This window comes from Gobius niger (assembly GCF_951799975.1).
Source record: "Gobius niger genome assembly, chromosome: 1".
Lineage (NCBI taxonomy): Eukaryota > Metazoa > Chordata > Actinopteri > Gobiiformes > Gobiidae > Gobius > Gobius niger.
This window is the reverse complement of record NC_136852.1, coordinates 45,194,608-45,217,433: the sequence shown is the minus strand read 5'-3', so window position 1 is coordinate 45,217,433 and position 22,826 is coordinate 45,194,608. Positions and strand designations below refer to the sequence as shown.

Below are 22,826 nucleotides of genomic sequence, written 5' to 3'. Positions count from 1 at the left end.
CGCATCCCTGACACTATGGGATTTTCAGTCATAAAAACAGGACTGTAACCAAACCCAGAGCCTATAATCCGAACGGGACAATGGCTGGCAGGGCGGCTCAGCCTGCAGACTGTCCCGGGATGCGGCTCATGGTACCAGGAGGGGGTCTGAAAGTGCACGTTGGTCTAACGCTGAGTGTTCACTACACGGATTATTATCGTTCAGGTTCAGGTCGTAGTTTTTCATTTTGCAGTACCAGTGTGTGATTGGTAATTTTTATCTCTTTAAAAGGTTTAAATGACTTTGAACTGGGTTAAAATATTCTTAAGCTACGTTTTTTTCCCCTTCCCATCTGAGTTTTAAATAGCCTTATGTTTGATATGAACAATGAAATTTAACATCCCAATATATATATTTCACAACTTCAAGGGAGCAATACATTTTAACAACCATAGTTCATAATCAATAATAATAATGATAATAATAATAATAATAATAATAATAATAATAATAACAATAATAATAATAACAACAATAATAATAATAATAATAATAATAATAATCAATAATAATAATCAATAATAATAATAATAATAATAATAATAATAATAATAACAATAATAATAACAATAATAGCAATAATAACAACAACAATAATAATAATAATAATAATAATAATAATAATAATAATAATAATACCAAAGCTTTTATAAATAGATGAATGGCGCACAAAGAAAGTTTTTTTTCAAGTAGAAGTAAAAAGTACCATATGATAAAACTACTCTAAGAAGTACATACTGTAAAATGCACTACCAGCCTCATTTTTACAAAAAAGAACTAAGTAACTCATGTCCCTATAGGCCATAAGCGCCACTGCAGGTGTCATAGCATGTTACGTTTTTTTACTCATTAATTGTCCGTGAGAGTAAATACTACACTGACAGAAAAGACGAAGAGAGAGCGGGATATTGTACATCCAATTACACAATGGGGATCATTTTTTTCACTCAAACTTGGCTGTAAATACTGTTTACGTTTTGCCCGTTAGCCCGTTAGCTTCTTCTTTGTGATTCCACTATGGTGTATTGCGGCTCGGACCTGGAGGCAGTGAAGTTGCAAGGGTGTTTTTTCTGGACAGAGACACCAGGGGGAGATGAAAGACCCCCCCAATCACAGCATTAATATTTGTATTACCCACACAGGGACCACGAAAAGGATTTATTAAGGTAAACAAGTTCTTCTTTAAAGTTATAAAAGCTTCATGTGTATATATATATGTAGCCTACGTATGTATGGTAGTTTGTGTTTCGTGACCCTTACACTCAATGGTGTAAGAAACAAATAAAAAATTGGGAGCTCTTACTGCCGTGCGGACCCTTGCTTTAAATCACTGTATTCTTAATTTAGATCCAGCACGCAGGTTTCACTGCCTTTGGATGTGCGTGCCTATTTCTTTTTAGACAGCAGAAACATTCATCATATTAGGTATTACATTAGGTATTGTTAGGTATTACACACAGCTACTCAGTTACTCACAGTACTCATGTAACATTTTCTCCTAGTAGGCCTACATTAATTTACCTTTACTTGAGTAATTATTTGGGTCACTACTTTGTACTTGTACCTGAGAAAAAAACATTTCAAAGTAATGTTACTCTTGACTAAACATGTTGGCTACTCTACCCATTGGGCACGTGTTTCCAATGCATCTCATGTACTGTCATGCACTGATACATAACGTCCTCATAACAAGCGGTATTAGAACCGGTTTGCTTCGGTGTTTAGCCCCAGGCTTAACCTCACTTTACTCCCCATTTACTCATCCATTCTTATTTTAGATAAGAGGAGAGTATTGAGTGCGCTAATAGCTTGGACAAGACAATCAACACGACAGCACTTCACCGCGCATTAACTTCAGAGAGGCCAGACGAGCCCCGCCCACAGCTGGCTGTCAACGCGAGGAGCCAAGTGTCAAAGAGCAACTGACCACACCAGCCTTCATGAGAGGAGAGCGGGCGGACCTTTGGAGCGATGCAGACGCGTTTGCCATGTGCGTCCAAGCGCGTTACAACACTTTGCAACACTTTCCATCGAGCGTAAAATCGTGCGTTAAAAGTTTGGGGACATCATGCGCTTATCTGAGTCTTACCAGAGCAGAGATGCGCATCAACCACCACCACCACCACCACCACCATCACCACCACGAGGGACGCTTCCGACCGGACTCTCGCTGTTTCCCGCGACCGCTGGATCGGACCGAAGCGCGGGCACAAACGCCGAATGTCACGGGTCACCGACGGAGCGCAGCGTCAGTGAGTGCCGCCGGCGCCTCGGGAGCGTAGGCGAGAGAGACGATCAGCCGCCGGAGGAAGAGGAGCCCAAAGTTCATCTCGAGGCCGGGGATTTGTGGAGGCAGTTTCACAAATGTGGGACAGAAATGGTTATAACGAAATCTGGCAGGTAAAAACAACAACAACAACGCACATTATTAACGTTATGTAAATACACTATTACTTATTATTTGCGTAGTTTATCACGTAGCGTACGTCACTGTCACTGTTTTGTGAAATACTGTACAAAATAAGTAGGCTGCATTATTCCACAAGACAGAATACATAGGTTAAACAATGAAAATGCCCATAGAAAATGTAATTAATTATTTTAAAGAATAGTAGAGGGCTTTTAATTTTTTTAATTATTTTTAATGCATGGATTTAGCAACTACAAATAGCACATATAGCACACATAATATTTTGGTGCTCGACCTGACTTCCAAACGATGGGCCTATGATGCACAAACAGTGTTCCTTAAAACAGAGGCTTGAGTTGCGTGGCCCTCTGTGTCCTTTTTAATTTTAATTTTTTTCTAATCTCAGCCTTTGTACTGTTTTTATGGCAGGTCTTTTATTTTTACGTTTTTCTTGTTGTTTCACATTGTTTCTTACTTGTGCAGCACTTCGGAAACTGCCTTAGTTGTTGAAATATGCTGTAAATAAAGATTAGAATATTATCAGTTATGTTAAAATATTCTCCAGTCGACCTTAAATTCACATATTATTTAGAAAAAGGTGAAACTTTGTAGGCTCGACCCGACTCTTTTGACAAGAGAAAAATTGTCCGTCCAATAAGCGAACTTGCACAGCCCACTTCATGTTATGTTTTTCAGTCAGTAAAACAGTTCACTGTGTCCAAAGCCAGGATGATAAAGCCTATTTCTGTTTTTTTTCCCCCCCAGGCGTATGTTCCCTCCGCTCCGGCTCCGATGCTCGGGTCTGGAGCCCAAGTCCAAGTACATGGTTCTGCTGGACATAGTGTCGGCCGACGAGAGCAGGTACAAGTTCCACCAGGGGCGCTGGGCTGTTGCGGGACAGGCCGATCCGGAGATGCCCAAGCGCATGTACATCCACCCGGACAGTCCCTCCACGGGGCAGCAGTGGATGAGCAAGACCGTCAACTTTCACAAAGTCAAACTCACCAACAACATCTCCGACAAACACGGATTTGTGAGTAACTTAGATGTTGGATTGTAACAAATGTACTGTCTGTGTTTACGACTAAAGCTGGGTACTGTTAAGCGATACCAATATGATGCTGAAAAAAAAGGTACTATTGGTATCAAAACAATAAAAAGTATCGAAAGCAGGTACAAAAAATATATATATATCTTTAGAGACCAAGTTTTGATGCTGTTGGGTCCAGGGACAGCATTAAAGGTGCATTATGCAACTTTTTATGTGAAAAAAAGTTGATATTTGTGCGTGTTTGAACTTGAAGTGACCAAGCAGGTATATAAGTGGTCAGCATGGCGCCTTTACTTTCCATCACAGTGGTCTCTCGGACACTTCAGCATCAATTGTTTGGAAGGTTTTCACTGCTGACGGACCCGCTCACAAGAAAACCTACAAAACAATTGATCCTGGTGCGTTGTAGAGACCACAGTGATAGAAAGTAAAGATGCCATGCTGACCACTCACACAGCCACTAGGGTCACTACAAGGTCAAACACGCACAAATATCAACTTGCATTAAAAGTTGCATTATGTACCTTTAAAGGAAGTGACTTGGTTGTTTCAGCTCAAACAAATGATAGAAATTTAAAAGAAAATGTAGCAATTAGCATTATCATTACTGTTCTGTTTTCTGGTTCTAGATGACATATATTTCAATACAGGTTGTTAAAAAGAAGTATCGTTCAGGTGTCGTAGACCAAGTATTAGAAAGTTAAAGTTATTTAATTGAATGGTATACCCAGCCTTATTTACGGAAATAAAAAAAGAAGTTGACAACGTGTGGATATAAAGTTAGATGTATGCAGATTGAGATCAAGCAGGGAGAACAAGAAGGCTATATGATAGTAAGTTGAATTTGAAATATAAAGGATATGAAACAAGAAATCTGTGTTTTTTGCCTAACAAGTTCGCAGTAAAGTTGATCTACTGTTAGTTTATACAACAGGATCTTTCGGATGGAATTGCTTCCAGTGATGATGATGAAAACAAAAACAGCTTTCAAATGATGTTGATGAAAACTATGTTAACAAAAAAAATGCAAATGCTTGATTGGTGTTTAGAAGCAGACGTGGTAGTCAGTTACAAGTACTTGAGCAACTTTTTGAAGAAACTGTACTTATTACAGTTGTCATATAATTCAGTACTTTTTACTTGTACTTGGGTAATATTTATAAAGTGTTTTTACTCTTACTTGACTAATAAAAGTTACTAGTTAATAGCTGTGCCACTGTGAGTAAAGTTAGTCTAAAGTTACAAAACTATATGCAGTTTGTGTTTCGTACCCCTTTTTCTTCAGAAATATATATATTTAATACATTTTTGTGGTATTTTCTTTGGAAATATTATGATTTTTACAAAAAAAAGTCTAATAAAATAAATCAGACTTTTACTCTCACACAGTTACTCACAGTAACACACTTCATATAACTACACCTTATTTAGTCTTAAATTCATCCAAATTAATTCATTAGTGAAGTGCGGCTAACATTGTGAAGTATGTGAAGAACTATTTATTATGAGTTAGGCATTAACTGCAGTAAAGTAGTTATTGTTAGTCACACTTAACTCGTGAATTGTTCATGATTATCCCCGCCTTAACCGTGCACATTTTCTGCATGTTCAGCTTTACCTAAATCTAAAAGCTTCTCGACTGGAGAGTTCACAGCCTCATTTAAAAGCGAAGACAGCGTTGTTACCGCGGTGTCATGTTTTTATTGCATTTTTGTCACGTTTTTTTGTCTAGTTTTCAGCACTATTTTTTAGGTTTAGCGTCAATTCTTTACTTGTTTAGGCCAAATAAGGTGTAGTTATTACAGTGTTAGTGTTATCAACATTTTTTACTTTTGCTTGAGTGTTTATTTGGGTCACTACTTTTGCACTTGAGAAACATTATTTCAAAGCTACATTACTCTTACTTGAGTAAATGTTTTGGCTTCTGTTTAGAAGTGAGTAAAGATGTGTTATTCTGGTAACCTTTTTCAATAAAAGTCCATCAGTTTATTGCACATGAATACATTGTAGACTATTGTCGGTCGTCATAAATTACAAAGTAACTCACCAGGTCACCGTCTTCCTTTTTGCAGACCATACTGAACTCCATGCACAAGTACCAGCCGCGCTTCCACATCGTGAAGGCCAACGACGTCCTGAAGCTCCCCTACAGCACCTTCCGGACCTACGTGTTCAGCGAGACTCAGTTCATCGCAGTCACCGCCTACCAGAACGACAAGGTGCCCGGCTTCAAATAAACTACACGAGCAGACGAATTCTCTGATAAAAGTGTTTTTATGAATCAAATTAAAAGAAATACTTCAACTGGTAACACAAAATGAAATTAAGTTTGTTTAACTTATATTGTAATGTTTAACAGACTGATACTTGAATTAAAATAGAGTGTTCACCAAGTTAAATTTGACTTTAAAATATCAGTTTGTTAAACATGAGAAGATAAGTTAAATGAACTTAATTTTATTTGGTGCTACCAGTTAAATATTTTTTTTAAGTTGGTTCAACAAAAAGCTTTTTTCAGTGTATGATAAAAACATTTTTAAATCATTTCTATGGTCAGGTTTTTGATGCAAAGCTTGTGCATTGTCCAGATAACGCAGCTGAAAATAGACAACAATCCGTTTGCAAAGGGATTCCGAGACACGGGCAACGGGAGACGAGAGAAGAGGTAAGACATGCTCCGTAAAAAATGTGACGTCTCATTTGTTGCCATAGTATTGAAAGTTTGTTTGGGTTGTGAGTTTTTTTCTCTCTCCATTAAATCTGGGAAGCGATTGTGAGTGGATAGTTTTCCCTTCTTGTGTTTAACAGGAAACTGCCACATTCCGCGGAGAAGTGCAAAGAGCTGAGGACGAGCGACAGCCAAGAGACGAGGACTCTGCCCCACTCCGACAACTCCAAGTCATCAGGTAGCGGAGCTCACGGGTCACAGAATCATTCGTCTTTTTTTGTGGCAATAAGCGGAATTGTCTTTACGTACGTCTTTACGCATAATGCCATTTGATCATTCATTTGTACTAGGCCAAATGTATTGTCTTAGCTTTTAAATTTAGTGTTATTATCGTCATTATTTTCATGAACAATTGTGGAGTTACCGAGTCTAGTCGAACGCAGTCGCAGAGAATCGTGTCTCGTAGTGTAGGGGGTTTCACGACTGGACTCACGTTCGAATCACGTAATGTGGGCGAGACTAAACCCCAGTCGCTGAGAATCAAACATGCACCCGATTCAGGACGCACAGGAGGAGCGTGAGTGATTTGAACGTCCCAAAAGTGACACAGCGGCCGATGACAGACTGAAATACATACACTCCTTTTTCATTTCTCTGTCATAACAGCGGCACTAACAACTAATCAATGGCCACAGCGAGCCCCACACAAACCAGGCCAAACAGAAAACATATCACCAAAAGTTCACAAGAACCACCTTTTGCACATAAAGTTATCTTGTGTATGAAATGTGCAGTAAAAATAAATATGCCTTCTCCAGCTACATTTCGACCGCAAACAGAGTTTAGCGACACTAAACTGTCTACCAATAAATACAGAATTGATTTTCAGAATTCTTTTACTTGTGTTTAAATGCCTCAATGGCCTTGCTCACTTTATCTGTCTGACCTGCTCGTGTCATACTCCCCCGCACGTTCACTGCGATCGGCGGATCAAGCGCTGCTTGTGGTTCCTCAGGCAGGTAATGACAGGTAATAAATACAGCGCATAAATATCAGTAAATGAGCCACATCGTTGTATTGGCCACAGTGTTCAGAGTGTGTGGAAAAAAGTAGCTTCTTATAATCCAGAAATTACTGTACAGTATAGATTTACTTTCAGATCAGTTTTTGAAAATGTAGCGGTGTAGCACAGATACAGGCTCTATAATGAGTGAAGCAAAAGTTGCTGAATATCTATGAAGTATCATATATATGTACCTATAACGTGTACTTCTTGTAGGCTACTTCTACTTTATTCTTCCTTACTTTCCACTACTTCCCTTCCCTTACACTATTCTCCACCATTAGTTTGTTTGTTTCCTGAAAACTTGAGGACTTTGCCGCCTGTGTCCTTGTTGACAACATTTCTAACAAATCCCTTCATCTGGTCGATGAAATTGCTTTTAGACTCAAGTGTTGTATATTTTATTTACATCGGTCACATTAATCTATTATTCATAATGGGATCCATTTAATTGCAGATGGCCACGAAAGTGACAGTGACCAAAACATGGAAGAAAGCATCGCCGCTGAAAACAAAGCCGAGTCGGAGGATTGTACAGCGCGGCGAGGACAGGATCGTTTTGAGACGCTTGTACCCCCCCGCTGCCTGTACCCGGTGTCAGGCGCTCACAGACACACACCAGACCAGGGCTGTGGGCTTCAGTCCGGGGGCGGCGCGTGCTTCAGATGCCCTTCGGTGGATACAAACTGTGCGCTGAGCACTTTGGGAGGCTACACCATGAGCCTGCAGCAGCACATGTTTGTACAGGTAGGTTACAAAGAGGATTTCAATACAGGGCTGTGTGACTAACAACTAAATAAAGAAACACATTGGAAAGGCAGTAACATGTATCAATGATTTTCTACAAGACTTAAGGCTCCATATGTCTAACACTACAGATTTTTGTGCTCGTCTAAGAGCTTCCTTTTTTTTGGGCACAACCTTTTTTTTTATTCATTACTACTTTTAATAAAATAGTAATGAATAATAATAATATTAATAACCAGCCCTGATGGTGCTCGGGCCGAAGAAGAAGAAGAAAAGGAAAAGAAAAAAGTGAAAAAGTACAAGTAAAAGTAAAGAACACAAAGAAAAAAAAGAAGAAAAAGTAGAAAAGAGGAAGAAAAAGGAAAAACAGAAAGAAGACACTTCACTTAATTGATAGTTAGTTAGTTAGTTAATTTATGTTCTTCGGTCATTATGAACATTTAAATCACATGTCACATGTTTTCCAAAGATCTTAGACATTATACAATAAGAAAACACATACATTAAGAATTTAATCTAAATGATGCCTGACCGAAAGGGGTTTAGGCTGAAGCCAAGACTTATTCTGCCTAACCCCTTTTACAACTGTGACTCTGTGTCCAAAGATGACACATTATACACTTTCTCTAATACCAACGATGATAGTTGATAGATAGTCTTACCATTTCCCCCCAAAACAACAAAAACATTTGCACACATAACAAGCAGCTATAACAAAGTTATTACATCCTAAACTGTCTTCATTTTGCATTCAAATTATAAGACTTAAAAACAGTTTCTGTGAAAAGTCTTTTTACACCATGGAACCAATTTTCATGAATACCAAGAAACAAGGACTACACCAAAGAAAAATAGTTAAGACTCATGTTTGATTTAAGAGTTTCCAAGATTCAAAGTGCCACTAGATTAGATCTTTAACTGCACTTTGACAAGTCTAAGCTTGGTCTAAACCAGGCTGAAAACAGGCCAATATACGAACACTGCTGTAATAGATAAGGTATTTTTTTATTGGCTGTGATACATATATTTTCTGTGTTCTATTGTAGGACTTGCTGAGCCTGTCCCACTTCGGCAGCTTCGTGTTCTACCCCTACCCCGGCCTGAGTGCAGTGCCCGGCCACTACCTCCTCCCTCCGCTCAGGTCCGCCCTGGATTTAAAGGCCGATCCGAGCGTTCACGGCTGGGATTACTGCACCTTACTACGGTCCGCGTCTCCTTCAGGGCCTTTTGTTCCCCCTGCTCCCGTCGGGGATGCGCCCGATGGTGCCTTCAAATGCTCGGCTTCAGATCGGCTCACGCCACACGCCTGTAAAACACAAGACAGGGAGACCGTGGGAAGTGAATCAGAGACAGACTGTGCTCATGATTAACTGTGTGCTACAGAAAACATTTGCGATCTTATTTATTCACCAATGTGGATGAAACACACTGTAACTGCATGCGGCAATGTCAAAAACATTTTGAATGTGGTCAATGATCCAACCAACTTACTATGGGGAAAAGACTTACGGCCAAATGCACTGCTGTATCAACAGAAAACAGCAATAAATTTAGAACAATTCATAAAATGCTTGATGTTGTGTTTTCACTGAATTATGTAAATATTAAAATGGTTTTCAAAATATCATAAGAAAATGCGTTCCTGACTGTCTCTAGTTGTTTTATTTAGCCTGTTTATTCACAGTTACATTTATTATAATCAATTATATCACATAAGACAACAAAAATGGCTTTGATGAACGCTATACCAATTCAAATATCTTGCTGCAGTGGCGTGTCGAAGGCACAGCGGGTCCTATACATTGTTTGGCTTAATGGTTATGGGCCTATTTGTTAATACTTTTGAATGCTAAACATTAAATCGGCATGCTTTACAGATAACATGATCATATGAAATATATTTACAAAACTTGTGCAGAAACCTGTTTCATGATCTACCTCAAGGCATATAATTACAAAGATCAGACATCAAATGTTCGTTATACAGGGTTCATTTTGACAACATATTTTAATTTAGTTTTAGTCTTAGTCTTTTGACAAAAATGTAAATCAATTTTAGTCGCAATTTAGTCAAAAAAATATCTTCAATTTTAGTCTAGTTTTAGTCGACTAAAATTGCAAGTAAATTTAGTCGACTAAATTTAAGACAAATGTAGTCGACTTTGCGTTTACAATATTTATTACAATCATTTTTAATCTTGTTCCTCTGCTTCATGGAGCTGCTCCACATGAACAAAGCTCAGAGCTGATCCTTTGGCAGATAATTTACATGATATGAGGCTCTTTCAGACGGTCAATAGTAGTTTGGATGATTTTAGTCTCTCCTTATAATTATTATTTAGTCTTACATTAGTCGACTAAAATATCTGGACATTTTAGTCATAGTTTTAGTACTCTTCCCTGTCCATTCCATGCAGGGAATTTCGTGCAGAAAGAAGGTGGGTGTGGTTTATCAGGCTAACATAAATCTATCTACAAAAGCTGAAAGTCTACAACAGATCCACTAGGTGGCAGCAAAATCTAATTCAAACCGTGACAGTCGCATGTTGCTTGCGTCATAAACGTGAGACGGCCACTACCAAAACAATCATCGGCAGCTGTTAGCCATGAGCAGCTCTTTTTCAGCACGTCTGCGCTGAAATGAGGGCGAATATGATTTCGCTGAACTACATACTCCTGGGCGGGCAGTTCCTTTTGCTTTTGACTGTCATTTTGTTACAATGTCTGGAGGGAATTCACTCTCAAAACTCGACCACATCACAAACCTCCACATCCACCGCCGCTGCGGGACAGACTGCGACGATGCTCCCGTTTAGCAGCGAGCAGCCCTCCGAGGTGATCCGATACGAGACACCGACGGAGAACGCGACCCAGGCGGAGACCTACGAGTACAGGCCCCCGTCCCCCGTGGTTCTCTGCAGCCATCTGTGAGTAACAAGCCCTGCGGAAGTGTCAAAGGAAGGAGGGGAGACTACTAGTGTTAGCGTTAGCATTAGCATCAGCTAGTGTTTTGACAGCACTGTGGACACTCAGAATGCTGTCACTTCTTCTTTCCTTTTTTTAAGGAGGGGTCATATGCTATTGGTTTACGTGCAGGGTGAAACTAGCTCAAGCTAAAGCTGGTGCAAAGCATCTTTATGGTTTTTGCACATTGTCCCTGTTGAAATAAATAAATAAACCAAGCTAAACTTACGTCATGAGACATAGATATTGTTCACAAACTGATGCATGATGTAAGAGAAATGTATAATCTGTGACAGGCCTTTTAAGAAAGTCACTGAAGGTTTTGCATTTGTCCTCCTTTTCTATATTGTAAACTCATTCATATTTGTGGAGGCTGGTTTACTAACATTTCTGTGACGGTGACTCTGAAAAGTGACCCAGTGAGATGTGCCGATAAACTTGTCCCAATGAAGAATTGGGATAAGATAGAAAGTTAGAAATGAGTTTGGATACAGCTTGCATTTTAGTTTTCTGGCTTTCGCTTACATTGTATTGGGAGGAGCGCTGTTATTGTTTATTGCCACGATAGGTGGGAAAACAGCAGATTTTTCCAGGCCTGAAGAGCTGTTTATTTTAATCACAGATCTTTACAGCGCAGATCTTTTTACAGAAGCAATACTCTGTTGTTTTGTCCCACATTGTTATTTATTGTTATTTTTCCCATTTGTGGAGCCCTGTGGAGCCCTGATAACAATCTCAATCTCATTCAGGACATTTTGAATATGTACAAATAAGCATTAGTATGTAGTAATGTAGGCTAATGCTTAAAAACATGTAGTATTTCAATTTGATTAATCATGTATTCACAAGGCACTTTGATATGCCCTCTCATAGAATACAACTGTATTAACATATTTATATGTCACACCTTCTTCTAATTCAGACCTGAGGAGTTCATCCTCTGCCAGGACCCAGTGGACCACGCAGGGAACAACACTGCCCGGCAGGAGCTGGGACACGGCTGTGTCGGGGTGAGTCTCTACTCCATCCATAATCTTTACATGTTCACTAAATAACAGCATGTAGTGATATAATTTCAAATATTGAGTTCATTCATTCATTCATTCATTCATTCATTCATTCATTTAATATGGACATTGCAATTACATTGGATGAACCAGATGCTTTGTTTAAAGTGTTGTAGAACATGTGCAATTTTCAACACCTGTCCCTGGGGGCTTTTAGGTTACAAAGATAAAACACATTATTAAACAAATAAGGAACAGTTTACACATGGGACCAACTCTGGCCCGACTTGAGCCACTGTTTGAGCGTCTGGTAAAGATGTTGATATTAGTCTGCAGTTTCAGTGCAGTGGGGAGAGTGTTCCACAGTGTAGCCCTTCTGGAGAAGCTAGACTGTCCAAAAGTTTTTCTAAACTTTGGGAGCACACAATCCCCACTGACTGAGGGCGTGGGGTTTTCAAAAGTAAAAAGCTTGTGCTTTTGTATGATATCATAATGATACCATCTCATAGTTAAGGATCAAATGTTTTAACCAAAATCTGCACTGTAGTGAGTAGTTGCCATTCATTTATTAATTTGAGTCAAAACAGTGTTTAATAATTTAACGAGAGCTTCAGAATAACACATTTTACTGTTGTGTAACTACTGTTATATCGAACAGACAACTCCACATTCTTAAACATGAACGATAACCATTCCCATTAAACGTGGCTGTTTTGACAACACGTTCCCGATCTCTATAGAATTAGCCACTCAACTGGAACTTGTGTTTTATGTTATGTCTGCACAGCTATAGAAAGGCGTCCTTGAATTAGATTTTGTTACTGTATGTTCATGCACTTGTATTGTGTTGTATTCCAGTGGGGAGGCCAGACACACAAGGAGGTGAACCACACTCCTGTGATCTGCACTGCTCTGGATGACATTGAATGTGCTGGACAGAGAGAGTTTCTTCGAGGAAAGGTCCCCTGCATCAAGTAAGTCTTGCACTTCAGCCCCCGCATTGTGCCCCATCCTCTGTCAATACCAACAGGAACACATTTTAATCACACCTAAGTCACAATGGCTGAGAGGTTAGCGCTCTCGCCAAATTACAAACAAGAAGGTCCTGTGTTTCCGGACCGTGCGGGCCTTTCTGTGTGGAGCATGTTTCTCTCCGTTTCTGGATGGGTTTCCTCCGGGTGTTCCTGTGTCCCCCATCAACCAAAAACGTGCCTGATGGGTCAATTCTTCAGCCAGATGATTCTGACCATCAGCCTGGCTTGACATATGGAGATGGGTCCCGAGTTCCTTGCAGGTTATCCCAGCGGCATTGAAGGATGGGTGAAATGCGGAGCACAAATTTCAGTAATAAAAATTATTATAGACAATAGATTTTTGTAATTTATGTATATATAGTGGTATTTTGCGGGACGATACAATAGCCATATTTCACAGTCAGTAGAGGCTAATATGAGATAAGAATTCAGTCAGGAAAGTAGAGGGCAGCGCTGCAATTTTAAGCACTTGTGACAAGTACAAGACAATAAACAAGTTCGTGGGCGTGCTATGAAAATAAATTCTATATAACAAAAATACAAATGTAGACAAGAAAGTGCTACTTACATAGTGTGCATGTGTATATATGACACAGTAAGTGTGACTTGGGTTTGTCTATGGAGGAAACTGAGGCAACATAGAAAGGAGTAAAAAATAAATCAGTAAAAAGACTGACAGACTGTAAGGCCCTACTTTTTCCCCACCTTGCGGTTTATACAACTGTGCCCCTAATTTATAGATTTTAATGGACATGCTGAATATTGTGTCATGTGTGTAGCTCTACCGCTGTCTTCCTCCACCTCTGTCTGCGGTGTTTACTGTTCACCGGAGGAGCGGGGGCAGCAGGATGTCCACACACAAATGAACAATTATCTTAACCAGGTGCTTCTCTTTTTCCCCACTCCAAACCAGGAATGTCTCGTAGATTGTTAAAAAGCAAAGTTTGATCTTGATATTGAATGATTATAAATGTGCATCAACTTTAAGCCTCCATCTTCCTCCTTGTTGTGTTGCGCACTGGCCTCAGTAATGTATTTATCTGCCTGCTGGTAAAGTGTGGAAAGTTTCTCTATGCATCGGGGAGTTTCTGCACTGTTCCGCTGGAGGGGAGTCTAATAATATCCCGCAGTTTGAAGTTAGTGCAGCCTGTGTGCTCTGAGTATAACCTGAAGTGAACCAGCGGAGGGTCCAAAAGGTCATTCACGGCCCCAAATCAATTCTGCGGCCGCGCTCGTCCAGTCCGGGGTGGAGCGAGGCGGGAGGTCCGCTCATTAGAAAACCCAAAGTCCGAAATGATGCGGACGCCATGAGAAAAGGGCACCTACTAGTCACTCAAATCAATACGTGTCTTTTTTTTGTGGGGAGCACGAGGGCGCCGCGAGTCCGCTCCGGCAATTAGTTTTTGGAAGAGTTCCCGTCAGGCACTGGACAGACTGACAGACAGGCTGCTGTGTACAAGCTGTGGTTTAAATTATGCATGTGCTCATTGTAGCATATTGTCAAGTCTATATTTTTATTTATTTATCTTTCGGTGTGATGTAGCAGCCGCTCGGCGAATAAATATTTTTGAACAATCCAGAAACCGTTCAATAAGTACGAGATTTAATATGCTCAGTTATATACAAGTTTATTTTTCTTCTAAACCCCGCAAATTATTTAAATATCCTAGTAACGTTTGTAAATAATTATGATTTTGAGAATATTGTATTGCTCTCAGCTTTATCCTCACAAAATCTGCATCTTGCCTGGCCTTCTTTTTGTTTATCCCCCTGTTTACAATTTACAATCATGCTTGAGTTTGGGCCGCCGTGGGAAAGCTTGGCCCCCCATCTGTTGACGAGGAAAACTATTTGCCCGCCATGGATTTGCAGATTTGAACTATTTGACTCTAGTTTCTTAAAATTGAATGAAGTGTCCTTGTGGGCAGCAGTTTCATCTGCACTGCCATCCCCTTCATGTAATTACCTCAATACTTATCCGAACATTCTTTCTTGCTCTACCTTTAGCAGCTCATTATGCAGGACATTCCCACTTAAACTATGCACCTACCTTTCCATCAGGACTCCTCCATGGACCGTACATTTGTCATTCAGTCTAGAAGATATGCTTTTCTGTCTTTAGTGCTTATAGGGGACTAACCCTTATCTAGATGGTTTGCCAAGACTTTGGCCTGGGGAAGATTGCCGCTAGAGGGGAGTGTTTAATTACAATGTCCTTTGTTGTATAGGTTGTGCTGGAGTGATGTAAAGAGTCCTGGCCCTTTTAAGAGTAGTGCATTGTGGGTGGTCTTGGGTCTGTCTAGTGCAGGGTTGGGCAATTCATTTTTACAGGGGGTCAAACGAGTAATCGGAATTGAACTGGACAACCGCACCAACGATAACTTGGAACTAAATTCTCCTCAACTTTGTTTCCATCGCAGAATAACAGAACTCAACTCAACAAAGACTATAATGATATCATTACGTTGATGCTACTTTGTAAAGAGATTGTAAAGTTAAAGGGGGGGTATTATGCAAAATCGACTTTGTAACTCATGTTATTATGTCATTCCCTCATTAAAAACATGCCTGAAGTGTTGCCTTGGCACATTCACGTATTTTTGAGTAATCTGTAAAAACTCTGACGGCAGCCATGTTAGGGATAGCTTTGCCTGAGTCCTCCTAGGAACGCCCCAACCTCCTGGAGACGCCTCCGAGCTTTCGTCACCAGCCGAGTAACCAACCACTGCTCCTCAGCAGAACCCCCTCCCCACTGATGCCACAGACAGCGTGTGGAGGGGGCGTGTCGGAAAGGGTCAGAGGTTCTTAAAGAGACAGAGGCCTATTTCAAGACATTCGCTACAGCCATTTTGAAAGAGCAATTTTATACAAGGCAGTTATTCTAATTTACTGCATTTACAGACCAACAGAAGGTTTCGTCATCATTGTAGTGTGCTATGGACTGGTGCTATGTGATTGAAAAAAGCATAATACCCCCTCTTTAACAAACGAGCAGATGTCATAAGACGCTCTTCTCTCTGCTCCTTTACATTCAAGCTGCATTGAATTAGTAGTTTTGTTGTAAAGCCTATATTTTATTTAATGTTTCTTTTGAATGAAGAAAATGAATACAGTTAAAATATTTTAAATAGAGCTATTTGATCCTCAGGAGCCAATCATTTCCATATTTTCTGGGATTGCCTGTTGTTAAAGGGACTATACAGAGTTTAAAAATGTTAAAATTAAGTATTTTCCTCCCCCTACATGTTCCAGCAATGTCCTAATGTGTAGAATGAGCCCAGACCTGTTCACCACAACTGCCTCTAAAATCCTGCACTGTCACTGAAAAAGGTGTTAATTCCGAAGTTCCGTCATGCACAAGCTTAATAGCTGCAGTTACGCATAAGACCTGACGTGGCAGTATAGAGCATAAAATGGCGAACTTGCATCTAGCCCCTTTAAGTCATTATTGGTCACAAATATGTGAGCATATTAGTCATATATTTGGTAGCAAAATACCTTGCAATTTTGAAAACGTGTATTTGGGCAATGCAGATGTTACCAACTGGAGAAATAAGCACAAGCGGTTACTTTGGACACTACTGGCAGTGAGTAAGATGGTCATAACCAGGAAGGGGCTAAAACCGGACTCTCCGACCATCGAAGAGTGGATCAATATAATTCAAGAACATTATGGAAAAACTGTCATTTACGCTCAGGATCCAAAGGGACATGTTTTTTTCCTATTGTTTATGTCAGTATTTCACAAAAGTTTGAATTTGACATCTCTAAATTGTTCTACACCTTCAGCCCATATCCACCAGGGGGCAGTGTTTGCACGCGTGAAAGCCGCTCTACGCCGAGCCAAACCCTCCATGTGTTGTCGCCTGGCATCTCTAAAGTCGTCAGTTCACGGGGTTAATCTGAAATGAAAAAGCGGAGAGGTGAGAGACGGGGGCCGGATGGACAATATCAAAGAGACACCTGGACAAAGGCAGGACTGAAGCCAGTTTAGGGGTAATGCTGCCTTTTGTAAAGCTTTATTCTGGTGACTGACAGACAGGGCAGGGCTAATATATGGTGTGGACGTTCATCCTTCAGCCGATGGTTATACGATGTTAAAGGCCCTTTAGAGGGTCTTACACCTCTTGTACACACGGCAAGTCAATGCACCTTACAAGAGAAGATATGCGATATTAAGTAGGTTCAAGTTAAGGCAAAGCACATGCATCATAAAATCAAGACATGGGAGATACACAGTACACAAGGTCATGTGTTGGAATATTGTCTTGGTTAGGGGCAGGGACGGGGGAGTTGAGAAAAGGTCATGAGCGCAGACGCCGAAGGATTGGGGCGTGGTTAGGGAGGGGATGTGTGTGCAGTTATTTGCATGGTCCTTGAAATTAATGTATTTATAAATGAAGCTTCAGAGCAAGTTCAAACTGGGAGTCGTACCTGCAGCTTTCATTCATTGCCTCATCAACGGCAACCTTCACTGAACATCCAATCACGGCCCCAGCTCAAGCCGCACCTTCACGTCAGCCAATCATCGCAGCTGCTTAGTCCCGCTTCAGCCGTTCATCGGCCAGGGTCCCCTTCTTAAGCCGGTCATTTCCCAGCCGCACTGCGACCCTCCACCGCCCCTCCTCCGCCTGGCCTCTCCTCAGGCTGCTCATCGGGTCGACCGGCCGCCCCGGGTCTCGCCCTACCACCACCAGTGTCCAGGCTCCAGGGGATCATTCTGGCCATCATCCATCGATGCCATATGTCCCATATCGTTAATGCAATCTTCCGCTGGAGTCCGAGCCCCAATCACGTTTCATGTTCAATAAAACCTCTCTAACGCAGTCTGTCTTTGTGAGTCTCTTCAGGTTGAAATATAGTTGTGAAGCCTCAGTCCTTAAACTGGTTAAGCTTTAGTTTAATTTTAATTTTCACATCAGCATTCCAGAACCCTCCTAAGGCCCCTAAACTGTCCCCAAAATGGAGTATGGAGCCCAAACTAGCATTCAGTGTGGCACATTTTTCCCTTAATGCTGCCCCTGAACCAACAGGCATCAAAACATGGTCTCTAAAGACATATATTTTTTGTTTTTCTGCTTCATAGCGATCAGTGATTCAGCCCCTTCTATACAAAGAATCCGTGAATGAATGTACTCGTGCTTTAAAGTGGCACATTTGCTCACGTTTGCCTGCTTTCTTTTTGGCAGGTACACGGGTCACTACTTCATCACCACGCTGCTGTACTCCTTCTTCCTGGGCTGCTTCGGCGTGGACCGCTTCTGCCTGGGCCACACGGGCACCGCTGTGGGGAAGCTGCTCACTCTGGGCGGCCTGGGCATCTGGTGGTTCGTGGACCTGATCCTTCTCATCACCGGAGGCCTCATGCCCAGCGACTACAGCAACTGGTGCACCTACTACTGACAGCGCGAGGTTTGGAGTTCACTGATGGGATTGCACTGTAAATATTGCCAACTGTTGAAGGGACTTTTTCATTTTGTGTATAAAGAGTGGACACATGTTGCTCGTGCTTTCAGATGTAAAATATGGAGAATGTCGTTGTAATGTGCATTTTTTTATTATTTATTCGACTCGTCTGTTCCGAGGTTATTTGTCATACAATTGTGCAAAATATATTACAAAATGGATCTTTGGAAACAGTGCCACAGAAAATGCGTGCTGTGATCAAAGGTAAAGGCACTCCAACCAAGTATTATTTTGTCTCACCATCAGAGAACCGTTGGCCCCTCAAGAACATTTTGATAAATATACTTAACATCAATCAATCAAAACTTTATTTACAAAGCGCTTTTCGTACAACAAAGTGCACCTCTTTATTTTGATCGATTGAGGAAGCACCTGATGGGACACCGTTCTTACCTTAGCGTCCTGGGTTTGATTCCCTACTCTTGACGGTTTGCAGAATGTCTCTCCCCGCTCTTCACCCCTTTACAAACCCCTTTCACAAAATGGAGGAGACTCATGGATCACGGTTCTGACGTCAATGCTGAGCGCGAAGGAGAGAGACTTGGGTTTATAAAGATGAACTTGGACAAATCAAACGGAATACATGTACTGTGTTAATCCTTTATTTATACCGGTTGGTCTCTTTAGACTCATCTTTCATTTGTAAGGAAGACCTGTAACATACTGTATACAAATCTCTATTGTCTCTGCAGTTTGTATTCCAATAAAAAAAACTTTAAATGACATACGGTTTTGATGATCTGTTCAGTTCACTCTCCAATCCAAAGCACCGCAACTTTTTATTTGTTTGTTTGTTCAAGTTTGTGAGATAAAATCTTTCCTTTTAAGTCATGAAGCATCAAACATGAGCTGGAGCCGCTGCAGTTGCCTATGGAGAGACGCAGCGGCTGGTCTCGTTGGGGTCTCACGATCTTTCCGTGCCCCACGTGCCCCGAAATCTAACCGGCATGCACCGTGCGTCTGCAGTCGGCTGTCAAAACCGCTTCCGTCTGGCTCATCTCGAACGAGCCTAATGTGCGCTTATGAATATGTGTGCGTAGGTCACATCCAGTGATAGGTCCTGCTGTAAATTTGGGAGTTGGGACCTTTTGTGCTGCTACAATTTCATGTGTGAAATATTTGATAATCAATTCTGCATTTAATTTGAGTAAGCAATTATTAGCACAGTAAAGGACACAAAATAGACCCATTATCAGTCTGGGATACTCACTATAGAAAACATCCTAAAATCAAAATCAAAAATCAAGCAAAATCTATGGGAAACACTCTTCAACCAATTTTTCTTAAAAAAAACAACATTTCTTTATTATTTGTTATTATTGTAGATTCTATACATTTTATTTACAATGTTTCATAGTTTCATCGTGAGAGAGAGGAGCGCTAGAGACAAAAGAAAGAAACAGAAAGAAAGACAGACAGCAAGAGAGAAAGGGGGACAGATCAGACTATAACAAAAGAAGAGGAAAAGAAAACTAAACCATAATTATTATTTTTTATTTTTTTTAACCTTTATTTAACCAGGTAAAAAAACTCATTGACATTTTTTACATTACTTTTACAAGAGTGACCTGGCCGAAAGGCAGCAACACATCATAAGACAGTTTACATTATAACAATAGTAATAACCCCAGCCACCATGACAACATATCTATTGATCGTGACAACAAACAGCACGGTCAAAACAGTAATGATCATTATCACCATCATCATTAGCCATAATAATAATGAATTAAGAAGATCAGCTCAAACTTGTACATCTTAGTGAAAACACGTGCGTTCTTGCTCAAGTTGTGCGGCATCTTAGTATTCTGCAAGCCACTTCTTAATAGAAAATGCGAGTGTTTTTTCCCCGCCTGCACACTACGCCGCATACTTCACCCAATTTAAGTGCATTTATAGCTGTTTGACAAAGTTGGAAGTTGGCAATTGCACTGCATTTGTCATAATTTACCCAGAGACTATCTGCTTGTCAGTCAGATGGCGCGGGACGTCTCTGGGAGGACTGCGGGGACACGGCCTCAGCCTCTCGCTCAGCCATTAATCTGTGCAGTTTAGAGCTTCTCTGTGAAAGAGCAGCCAGGGGAGCTCCGGGGCCCTCCACGGGGACAGAGCGGGGCCAGGCGCTCGCCGTTTAATCACTTGAAATGTCCCCGGTTTGAGGATAAGAATAGAAAAGTCGATTAAATTAGACCCAAACTGGAAGAGGCAGAGGGGATGACGAGTGATTTTTAAACAGGACATTTCTGTAACGCCGAGCAGACCAATGTGTGAGAATATTTTGTTTCGGAGCGTTGTTCGCCAGAAGAGAGCTGACACAATTGTATTTGAGATTTGCTACATCTTGACTTTTTTGGGGGGGAAAGGTTTATGATTGATCACTGGGCACAAACAAAGCCAAGTGTAAGCCAGAGTTAGAACTTTCCCTCTTCCTTTTCTTGGGAATTAAAAAGCATTTAGGCATTCACTGTGCCCAAATTAAGACTTTTAATGTTATTAAAGAGTTTGAAATCTCCAACTCCAACTGGCAATAAATCAAAATTTGTTGAAAAATAAGGCCATTACTCAACTATTTAAGTCATGTTTTAAGTAAAGGTCCCATATCACTCCCATCTTATCAGCTCTCCATTGGCTCCCTGTAAAATTCAGGATTGATTCTAGGATTTTAGTGCTGACTTTCAGAGCCTTAAACGGTCAGATCACCCAGGACCTTTTGGAGCCTGTTCTCCTCTGGCCGCACTCTTCGGTCCTCTGGCCAGAACCTGCTTGTCGTCCCCAAGACTCGTTACAAGGCCTGAGGGGACCTAGCCTGGCCTTAGCCATCCGTAAATCCCGGTCAATTATCATTTCCCTACATGTATGTCTGGGTGCCAGTGGCCACGTTACATCGGTTGAATTTCAACCAACCATTCAGCGAGCGGTGGAGGCGGGTGTTGTAGGTGATGTCAAGCATTTGCGGCGCATTTGCTGGTTTTAGTTTGGTAATGGCGGCGGATACGAAAGTAACGGAAGCTCTTCAATCCGTTCTGGCTCGGCTCCCAAATATCCAGAAATTAAAACTGAAGCCTTGGAATGTGCAAGGAATGTCTCCAAGAGTTATGAAGAGCTGCTTCAACGCTATAGCGCAAGTCAGATCCAATCGTTTCACAGGAGTTCACCCCTCCCACCTGATAACGGAGCTCAATTCTGAAGTTCCAGACCCTTGTACAAAGTGCAATGAGCACGAGGGTACGGTAAAACCAGGCTAGAGTGGACCTGTCTCTTTTTGTCGGTGGCTCCCAGACTGTGGAACGCTCTGCCCCTGTGTCTGCGTCTGGCTGACTCTGTTGACTCTTTTAAAAAATCTGCCCCAGCCCCCACTAGTGGGTTTTCACTAGTGTCACATTTTTTATGCATGTGTACATTTTTATATTGTTTGTTTTTGCCAATTCTCTTGGACAGCACTTTGTGAATTTATCTGTGAAAAGCGCCTTAGAAATGAACTTACTACCGTATTTCACAGACTATAAGTCCCTCCGGAGTAAAAGACGCATCAGCCAAAATATGCTTAATGAAGAAAAAAACAATAGGCTGAATAGGCGTACGGTATGCTAGCGTAACACGTTGATGGTTAGCTACATGAAGCATAAACAACAAACTAAATAGGTGTCTGGTATGTTAACGTCACACAAGCAGTTAAGATAACTATACCATAAAGAACATATCAAACTCTCCATCTCACTCTAAATCACTAAATCCATTGAAATCTTCATCCTCGGTGTCACTTCTGAACAATTGCCTTGGCAAATTCCTGAGCACGGAGGCGCAACTGCACCATTGACAAGCCTCTCCCGGCAGCATGCTTTTTCAAGCTCTCATTTGCAAACTCGTTCCTCTAGCTGTGGCAATTTAGCTTTTAGGCCATGATTAGCTTTGCTTTGTTTTCTTCTTTAAGAGTAACCTCCGCTTCTCGCTCACGCCAAACTTTCTTTCTGCTGCTCGTGAAATTATATATTTGAATTTAAAAAAAGGGGGGAAAAAATCACATATTAGTCACTCCGCAGTATAAGATGCACCCCTGCCAAACTATGAAAAAAAGTGTGACTCATAGTCCGGAAAATACGGTAACTATTTTTAGTGCATTAGTTTGACACTGAGGTCTATAACTCACAACTGAAGTATTGGCTGTAACTGAGCACATCCTTTATATGTGTTATTTGAATATTGAAATTTACCCTCATTCCTCTATTTCAGTGGTTCCTAACCTGGGGAGTGGATCATCTGGGATTGCAGAAGGGGCCCAGAGTTTTGCCTGACCACCAGGGGTGACATTATTTGAGCAAATTCTATGGTAAAATAAAAACTTGAGACTGAGAAAAGACTACAAGCGCATTAAACACT

At 41.0% G+C, this 22,826-nt stretch overlaps 2 protein-coding genes across 2 annotated transcripts; both read left to right on the top strand.

Moving 5' to 3' along the window:
• Positions 1-2,138: 2,138 nt before the first annotated feature.
• LOC306975102 (uncharacterized protein) lies at positions 2,139-9,348 on the top strand (the record flags this gene model as incomplete). The annotated part of the gene is made up of 7 exons (XM_079572522.1): positions 2,139-2,317; positions 3,215-3,482; positions 5,573-5,719; positions 6,089-6,165; positions 6,309-6,406; positions 7,689-7,978; positions 9,025-9,348. 7 exons carry the CDS (start codon positions 2,139-2,141, stop codon positions 9,346-9,348), a joined length of 1,383 nt encoding a protein of 460 aa, XP_079428648.1.
• Positions 9,349-10,544: 1,196 nt separating this feature from the next.
• On the top strand, positions 10,545-18,405 carry tm2d2 (TM2 domain containing 2). The gene is made up of 4 exons (XM_079555850.1): positions 10,545-10,905; positions 11,865-11,952; positions 12,808-12,923; positions 18,173-18,405. Exons 1-4 carry the CDS (start codon positions 10,619-10,621, stop codon positions 18,384-18,386), a joined length of 705 nt encoding a protein of 234 aa, XP_079411976.1. The 5' UTR covers positions 10,545-10,618; the 3' UTR covers positions 18,387-18,405.
• The last annotated feature ends 4,421 nt before the right edge of the window (positions 18,406-22,826 follow it).